The sequence below is a fragment of the Bombina bombina genome, chromosome 8 (genome assembly GCF_027579735.1).
Source record: "Bombina bombina isolate aBomBom1 chromosome 8, aBomBom1.pri, whole genome shotgun sequence".
In the NCBI taxonomy this organism is placed as follows: Eukaryota; Metazoa; Chordata; class Amphibia; order Anura; family Bombinatoridae; genus Bombina; species Bombina bombina.
This window is the reverse complement of record NC_069506.1, coordinates 178,715,389-178,724,897: the sequence shown is the minus strand read 5'-3', so window position 1 is coordinate 178,724,897 and position 9,509 is coordinate 178,715,389. Positions and strand designations below refer to the sequence as shown.

The following is a 9,509-nucleotide window of genomic DNA, read 5'->3' as shown; positions in this document are numbered from 1 at the left end:
GGTTAAAACCTCTGTAATAACCACAGGAGGTTTATAAACAGAATTTAAACGTTTACTAGTTTTAATATCAAGAGGACTAGTTTCCTCCATATCTAATGTAATCAACACTTCTTTTAACACAGAATGAATATACTCCATTTTAAATAAATAAGAGGATTTGTCAGTGTCAATATCTGAGGCAGGATCTTCTGAATCAGATAGATCCTCATCAGAGAAGGATAAATCAGTATGTTGCCGGTCATTTGAAATTTCATCAACTCTATGAGACGTTTTAAAAGACCTTTTACGTTTATTAGAAGGCGGAATGGCAGACAAAGCCTTCTGAATAGAATCAGAAATGAATTATATTAAATTTACAGGTATATCTTGTGCATTAGATGTTGAGGGAACAGCAACAGGTAATGAACTACTACTGATGGATACATTTTCTGCATGTAACAGTTTATCGTGACAACTATTACAAGCCACAGCTGGAGGTATAATCTCCACAAGTTTGCACTTAGCTTTGGTAGAACTGTTATCAGGTAGCAGGGTTCCAACAGTGATTTCTGACACAGGATCAGATTGAGACATCTTGCAAATGTAAGAGATAAAAACAACATATAAAGCAAAATTATCAATTTCCTTATATGGCAGTTTCAGGAATGGGGAAAAAATGCAAACAGCATAGCCCTCTGATAGAGAAAAAAAGGTAAGAGGCATATAGGAATGGGGTTTTAAATAATCAAAATATTTGGCGCCAAGTATGACGCACAAACAAACAGAAAAATATTTTTTGGCGCCAAAAACGTCCGGAAACGACACACTTGCGTCATAGATGACGCAACCTTGTGAAGGACTCGCCGTCAACTAAGACGCCGGAAATGATGAATTTGCGTCAACGAACGTAACTGCGCCAAAAAAATCTTGCACCAAGAATGACGTAATAAACTTTGGCATTTTGCGCCCTCGCGAGCCTAATTCTGCCCACAAATTTAAAAGACAGTCAATTTGAAAAAGAGACTATACCCCAGGTAAGAAATACATTTTCATAAAAAAGCATTTCCCAGATATGAAACTTACAGTCTTCAAAAGGAAATATACTGAAAACCTGAATCATGGCAAATATAAGTACAATACCTATATTTAGAACTTTGTATAAATACATAAAGTGCCAAACCATAGCTGAGAGTGTCTTAAAGGGCCACTAAACCCAAAATCTTTCTTTCATGATTCAGATAGAGAATAGAAATTTAAACAACATTTCAATTTACTTCCATTATTTATTTTGCTTCATTTTTTAAATATCCTTAGTTGAAGAAAAAGCAATGCACATGGTGAGCCAATCACACAATGCTTCTATGTGCAGCAACCAATCAGCAGCTAGTGAGCATATCTAGATATGCTTTTCATCAAAGAATATCAAGAGAATAAAACAAATTAGATAATATAAGTAAATTAGAAAGATGTTTAAAATTGCATTCTCTTTCTAAATCATAAAAGAAAAAATGTGGCTGGCATGTCCCTTTAAGTAATGAAAACATACTTACCAAAAGACACCCATCCACATATAGCAGATAGCCAAACCAGTACTGAAACGGTTATCAGCAGAGGCAATGGAATTTGAGAGTATATCGTCGATCTGAAAAGGGAGGTAGAAGATGAATCTCTACGACCGATAACAGAGAACCTATGAAATAGATCCCCGTGAGGAAAACCATTGCATTCAATAGGTGATACTCCCTTCACACCCCTCTGACATTCACTGTACTCTGAGAGGAATCGGGCTTCAAAAATGCTGAGAAGCGCATGTCAATGTAGAAATCTTAGCACAAACTTACTTCACCACCTCCATAGAAGGCAAAGTTTGTAAAACTGAATTGTGGGTGTGGTGAGGGGTGTATTTATAGGCATTTTGAGGTTTGGGAAACTTTGCCCCTCCTGGTAGGATTGTATATCCCATACGTCACTAGCTCATGGACTCTTGCCAATTACATGAAAGAAATCAAGACTTACACATTGAAATTGTTCTAAAAATATAAAATTATGAGAGCGTTTCTACACTTGTCAACATTTCAACTTCTAAAGCTGGCATCGTATTTTAATGGTAACAAGGGCAGAGTTGGGTGAGTCAGAGGTCACGCTTTCTTAGAGCATCAGTGTCAAGCTGTTATAGTGATTGGGACAGGCTTGTAGTCTATGCTGCATTTATCACTCTGTCAGGAGGAGGTAGGATATTCTGGGAGGAATGTGAGACTGCAGGACTGAGATCCAAGTTCCCAGACTGTCCAGCAGAATATTGCACAGTACTGAGATTTCTATTTCCCATAAAATGTTAATTGTTACTTCAAGAGAAGGATATTTTGGCAACTAAAGAAGGCAGAATGATTATTTACATAAAGGATGGACTGTCTCTTAAAAAGGTCATCTTAGTTGTGATCTTTCCATAAATACTTAAAGGGACAGTATACACTCATTTTCATATAACTGCATGTAATAGACACTACTACAAAGAATAGGATGCACAGATACTGATATAAAAATCCAGTATAAAACTGTTTAAAAATGTACTAAGAAGTTCTCAGTTTAGCTTTGTTGAAAGGGTAGTTGGAAAGCCCACTGCAAGTGGGAAATAAGACACTCCCCCCTCCCCCTTCTTTTGCATATGAAAAGACCCTTTACACAAACAGGAGCAAGCTGGAGAAGGTAGCTGACGGTATTCTCATAAAACTTTGGGGCTTGGTTAGGAGTCTGAAAATCAGAGCAATGTTATTCAAAAATAAGCAAAACTATACATTTTTAAAAAGAACAAACTTTATGGGCTATATAAATAGAGCATCTACAAAACATTTATGCAAAGAAAACATGAGTGTATAATGTCCCTTTAAAGGGACATAACAGTCAATAGTTAAGCTCCAAAGTTGTTGTTGTGTTTTTTTTATATATAAACTTGTTTTTTTATTACAGAATTTGAACTGCTTGGTGGGTATGCTCCATGTGCTAGCTTACCTATGAATTAAAGGGACAGTCTAGTAAAAAATAAACTTTCATGATTCAGATAGGGCATGTACTTTTAAAGAACTTTCCAATTTACTTTTATAATCAATTTTGCTTTGTTCTCTTGGAATTCTTAGTTGAAATCTAAACGAGGTAGGCTTATATGCTAATTTGTTAGCCCTTGAATGCCGCCTATTATCTCAAAGCATTTTGAATTTTTTCACAAATATAAGGCATTAGTTCATGTGTGCCATATAGAAAACATTGTGATCATGCACGTGGAGTTACCTAGGAGTCAGCACTGATTGGCTAAAATGCAAGCCTGTCAAAAGAACTGAAATAAAGAGGGCAGTGTGCAGAGGCTTAGATACAAGGTAATCACAGAGGTAAAAAGTATTTTAATATAACTGTGTTGGTTGTGCAAAACTGGGGAATGTGTAATAAAGGTATTATCTATCTTTTTAAACAATAACAATTCTGGTGTAGACTGTCCGTTTAAGTTAGTACACAAGAGCATACTCACTGATCAGTGATCAAGTACTTTTAGATCAGTACCTGCTACAGTTTAATGTAAAATTAGCTTCCTTTTAGTGAATTTCCAATTACTTATTATGTAATTGGAAATGTGGTGACAGACAGTGAAGGTGGAGCTCATCACTTGCGCAGCCTGGCCTGCCTAAACCTAACTGAACTGACTGAGTGAGAGGGAAATCGTTCCTGTCTGAGACTCACACTACAGCAGCAGCACCACCATGTGAGGAAACTGAGACAGCCAGACCGCACAGATGACTAGCGTGTGAAGTCGAGTGAGGTAGGAAGTAGGAACTAGCCTAGGACTGGTAGCATGGCACCGGTGGGGACTGAGGGCTGCCTCGGCGGCTGGCAGGGCAGATGCTGGTGAGTCACGTGGGTGGACTGTCTTGCTGTCAGTGACATATTTGACAAGACAAGTTCAAGAGTAAATTGTGTTGCGTGAGTGAGGGCGGGACGGCGGCTGAGGTGGACCATGGAGGACAGGTGACTGACAAGTACAACTTTCTGTGAGTCTGGTCTCGACTGTGACACAGCCAGGTGAGTGGTGACAGGTCAGGGCCAGGCAGGACCACCAATGGAAGCAGTGTAAAAAAATGTGATGGGGAGCCAGTAGGATACAGGGTAGGGGCTGTGAGAAAACCACAACTTTTTGTATACTAATGTATGTAAAGAATTCTTTTCCACCACTTTCACTAAATGTGTTATCTGAGCTGAGCAATAGTTAACTTCTCTACAAATACCTGATAATAATAATTTAACCCCTTGGCTGCTTTAAGGTTAAAATTAAGGGGTTAATCTGCACTAGAAAAATGATGTTGAAATGACAAACGTCAGATCACCACAAAGGCTTCTGATGCTGAGGGACACACACTATTGTGGGGGCTGGGGAACTATATCACAGTGATGTTTCATCCCTGCCTCCCAGCACTTCAGGTATCAATTGGGGCAATTACACAGCTGTGCAGTTATTGTGGCCAAGCACCAGTGATTTTCAGGATGGGAGACATCTTGTGATGTTACTGAGAATTACGCTAAGGGGCAAGCAATTCTATAATGTACAATATATCTATCCTTTATTAAAAACCTTTTGAATGTTGAAATATTTTTAAGGACAGTCAATAAAGAAATCTATATTAGGGGTTAACAAGTATAATTTAAATTTAGAAGCCAGAAGGAATATTGAGGAGTTAAGCTCAAATGCTTTAGGAGACAATGGGAATAATTTTAGAGGAGCCAAATCCTTGCCCCCTGGCAAGCTGGACTCTGTAAATCTAAGCCATGGCTTCTCTCTGTCTGTCTGTCTATCTAAGTTTGGCTCCTCCATATTGTGAAATAAATGTCAACCTTTGTTGGATTCTCTATATTTCTACACTGTGTATGTGTGTAAATAAATAAATAAATATATATATACACACACACACACAATATATATATATATATATAATTGTGTGTGTATATTTATTTTTATATATATATATATATAGTTAGTGTGTGTGTATATATATAATTGTTATGCAGTTTGATTTGTTATGAGGCATAACCATTGTTTGATTTGCTATGTGGTGCTACCACTGTTTGATTTGTTATGTGGCATAACCATTGTTTGATTTGCTATGTGGTGCTACCACTGTTTGATTTGTTATGTGGCATAAACATTGTTTGATTTTCTTTGCAGTACTACCACTGTTTGATGTGTTATGTGGCATTACTATTGTTTGAATTGTTATGCAGAGCTACCATGATTTGCATTTAGCCATCAATTAGCAAAAGCTACTCGGGTGATGATCCAAAATGGGCAGGCTCCTAAGCTTACATTCCTACTTTTCAAATACAGATTGCAAGAGAAGGCAACAAAATTGATAATAGGAGTAAATGAGAAATTTACTTAAAATTGCATGCTTCTGTCTGGGGGGGGGGTGGCAAAATGTATTCTCGCCTGTGTGGCCAAAAATCCTAGCACCGGCCCTGTAAAGGGGTAGATTTAAAAAGCAGTGGATGCTCCTATCTCCCCCGTACTTTCCGGCTCACCGGAAATGTAAGTTAAAAAGCAGTGGTCTTAAGACCGCTGCGCCTTAACTCGTCCGCCACCTCTGAGGTGGTGGACAGCAGTCAGCCCCATCGGATACGATTGGGTTGATTGACACCCTCTGCTACCGACCGATTGGCCGCAAATGTGCAGGGGGCAGTGAAATGCTTGTGCAATGATTAATGCAGACAGCATATGATTTCGGTAATTATCGATGTGTGGCGGGCATTCATAAATATTCCCCAAAGAATCTATTTATGAACAATATAATACATTCCAGCAGGTAGAATTGATCATTGGGAAGGAGGAAATATTGCAATCCCTTTAATGTCATTGACCCCCTGGTTGATAGGCAGATACATTCAATTTTCATAATCCAGAAGCCTAAAATAGTTTTACATGTTTGCTTATTTATCATCAAATTGCTAAAAATAGCTACTTTAACTTATACTGTCACAAATGACACTATATGGCTCACGTCATTGCTTAAGGCGCTACAGAGTGCTGGTTTCCTTATTTACTTGTCACGCTAATGTATTTTCACATTTTCTTGTCCAACAATTTAAGAACAACCCATCAATTTGTGTTGTAAAAATGATGCTCTGTATGGAATCTCTGTAATCAAGAAAACCTCATAGTTCAGGCATCCAGACCTTTTGCCCACTGCGTATAATGTCAGCCACTTGTCTATAATTAAACAAAAGTATGCAAACAAAATTAGACAAAAAAGGAGTTGTGGTTTAGCTGTGTACTGAAAAAAATTTTTCTTGAGCATTCTTCAGTGAAAAAGCCAGCTTAGCGTTTCAAGGCTACTTCTTGCCACAGTCTATTTTAAAGGTCAGCAGACAAGAAAGAAAATACGCACTGTCTCTTACCTAGAAAATCCATTGATTTTAAGTTCAGTGTCTGCTGCTTTTGCTGTAACAATAAATATTAAATAACAACCCGTTTTTAAATGTTTTCCTTGTAGATTCGCAAAATGCTATATGAGACTATTTGCAGCTCAGGCAGACAGGTAATGGAGCAGCGGTCTTTAGACGGCCATCAAGCTCGGTTCGGAGCTTGATAAATAGACCTCAATGAGGTTATATCACTCAAGATATATCTCCTTTTATATAGATTACTAAATGCAAAAACAAAAATATATGTTCCTGCCAGAGTTTAGGGTTTAAATTATTATTTAAATAACAAAAATAAAATTACTTATTTCATCAATTTTTGGCTCCTCCCCAATAAAGTGCATCTGTGCATGCAAGTTCAATTAAACACTGACTGCATCGCCTTAAAGGGACACTGAACCCACATTTTTTCTTTTGTGTTTCAGATAGAGCATGCCATTTTAAGCAACTTTCTAATTTACTCCTATTATGAAATTTTCTTCATTCTCTTGGTATCTTTATTTGAAATGCAAGAATGTAAGTTTAGATGCCGGACCATTTTTGTTGAATAACCTGGGTTGTTCTTTCTGATTGGTGGATAAATGCACCCACCAATAAACAAGTGCTGTCCAGGGTCCTGAACAAAGAATAGCTTAGATGCCTTCTTTTTTAAATAAAGATAGCAAGAGAATGAAGAAAAAATGATAACAGGAGTAAATTAGAAAGTTGCTTAAAATTGCATGCTCTATCTGAATCACAAAAGAACACATTTGGGTTCAGTGTCCCTTTAACCAACTTAAAGGGAAATTAAACTAATTTTTATACAAAATAATCACTGATTTGCATTCATAATAAATGGAAGAAACAATTTAAAACTTTCCTTTTTTAAAAGCAAAATTTACATTGTTTTGAAGTCCATGTCCCTTGAAAAGCATCTTGAGTATTGTATTTTCATCTCCATTACTGTTGCCAGTTAAAGGGACATTATACACTAGATTTTTCTTTGCATAAATGTTTTGTAGATGATCCATTTATATAGCCCATACAGTTTAAGTGTCACTTAAAGAACACATTTTTTCCATTATTGACATGTACACATAACTATTGTATGAAACTCATACCTGTATACTGCTCATATTCGAATCCCTTATAGAACAAATCACAAAGTGCACATGCATGTTATAGAGTTTGACATGAGAATCAGTATGAGAATCAGGCCCTAGCATGTATCAATGTACATTGTATGCCCGCATGGACATATATCTAACTGTACTAATCCCTCTCATCCTTTGACTCCTCCACAGAACCTCCTGTCACGAGGATACAAACAGCCATGCCACCACCACCACCACCAGTCTTCAGGCAACCGCACGAACAGTATGCTCCCAGGCATGAGCATAGTTGAATGGCTTCAGTTGAGGACCCGGGAGTGATGCCACCACCATTGACATATGGCCCCTGGCAAGATTCCTGGCCAGAGGAATATTCTTCTTTTGGCTTTGAGGGGGAGCCAAGACAGCCACAAAGGGTCCATGTATTTACCCCCTCCCCAACACAATCTCATGGCAGTCATGGCTTTTACCCACAGACTATGTCACAAGAAGTGCCAATTGAACAGGCTGAGCGGTCACACACTGGTCATCAGTGGGACTATCAATCAACCATGAGAACTCCACCATCCTCATCACTTGGGCAACCTCCACCATCCTCATCACTTGGGCGAGCTCCACCATCCTCATCATTTGGGCGAGCTCCACCATTCTCATCACTTGGGCAAGCTCCACCATCCTCATCACTTGGGCGAGCTCCACTATCCTCATCACTTGGGCAAGCTCCACCATCCTCATCACTTGGGCGAGCTCCACCATCCTCATCACTTGGGCAAGTTCCACCATCCTCATCACTTGGGCGAGCTCCACCATCTGCAGATGGAAATATAGCAGAAACTACTCAAGCACCATCAGATGCAGCTGAACCTGCCCCACCAGAACCAGCAGATGCAGGGGGCCCTGCACCTCAAGCACCAGCAGATGCAGGTGACCCTGCCCCACAAGCAACTAGAAGCCCTGCTGCTCAAGAGCCTGTGGATGCATTGTATTCTCCCCTGGGTGAGGAATACATTGCACTCCAGAGGAGGCTCATAACAAGCACCAAGAGCATACAAAGAGGCCAAGAGAGGTTCTTCAGGAGCCAAGAGAGGTTACACAAACGTAGCATAGAGCTGCAGAGGGACATGGCAGCATCATTAAGTGCAAGTGTTCAAAACCAGTCACAGATGATGTGAATTCTGTCTGATATGCAGATGGACAATAGATGGAGAGAACAAAATCAACTCTTGGGTGTGTTGGTTGAGCAATTTACACACCAGCAGGACACTACCTCCAGCCTATCATCTGTTGCCAGCACACCAGCAGAAACACCAGAATCTGCTAGAACAAAGAGAACAAGGCAATCCACTACAGGCACCTCAGCTCCCTCATCCAAAAAGCCCAAGAAAAATAAATAATTTTATAGTTCACCATAAACATTGTCCTTTGTTATTTACAATTGTCATACATATCAATGTGATGTGTGTTTTTTACACTAATATTGTTAAAACATGATAATATGACCTGTGTTGGGTACATATAGTAATATTCACTTATAAGATGTAAATCAAGGTTTCTCACATCCAATATAAATTGACACATGGGTATATATATATATATATATATATATATATATATATATATATATATATATATATATATATATATATATATATATATATATATAAATAATGTATTTACAGAAGGTGTGAACATAAGGTATAAACATCCATTTTCATTCTTCTTAATAATGATAGTCCAGAAGTCATTGTGACCTAAACATGGATTAAACAATGAGACATTTTCAGTAATTATGGTGGTTAAGGGAAGGGGGGTGGAATGTAGTAGTTTCACTTACATGCAGTGGAAAATCTGCAGTATGTAATTCTGCAAAACATGATATATACACATGCAATGTTTGGTGACGTACAGTCAAACATCATCATACATGTGAATGTTACGGTTTACTGTACTTATGAACAAGTAACTTACAGGTGAAGTATTCAC

The 9,509-nt window shown here is 38.3% G+C and overlaps 1 protein-coding gene across 2 annotated transcripts; it reads left to right on the top strand.

Moving 5' to 3' along the window:
* The first annotated feature begins 3,703 nt into the window (after positions 1 to 3,703).
* LOC128638080 (putative uncharacterized protein ENSP00000383309) lies at positions 3,704 to 8,939 on the top strand. 2 transcript variants are annotated; one of them, XM_053689945.1, is made up of 2 exons: positions 3,704 to 3,787; positions 7,719 to 8,939. In XM_053689945.1, exon 2 carries the CDS (start codon positions 7,820 to 7,822, stop codon positions 8,696 to 8,698), a length of 879 nt encoding a protein of 292 aa, XP_053545920.1. In that variant the 5' UTR covers positions 3,704 to 3,787; positions 7,719 to 7,819; the 3' UTR covers positions 8,699 to 8,939. The 2 variants fall into 2 exon arrangements, with proteins under 2 accessions (XP_053545920.1, XP_053545919.1); XM_053689944.1 differs by having other exon boundaries at positions 3,728 to 3,948.
* Positions 8,940 to 9,509: the final 570 nt, after the last annotated feature.

Coding starts and splice junctions, on each gene's coding strand:
- LOC128638080 (XM_053689945.1), top strand. CDS start 7,820: ATGGCTTCAGTTGAGGACCCGGGAGTGATGCCACCACCATTGACATAT.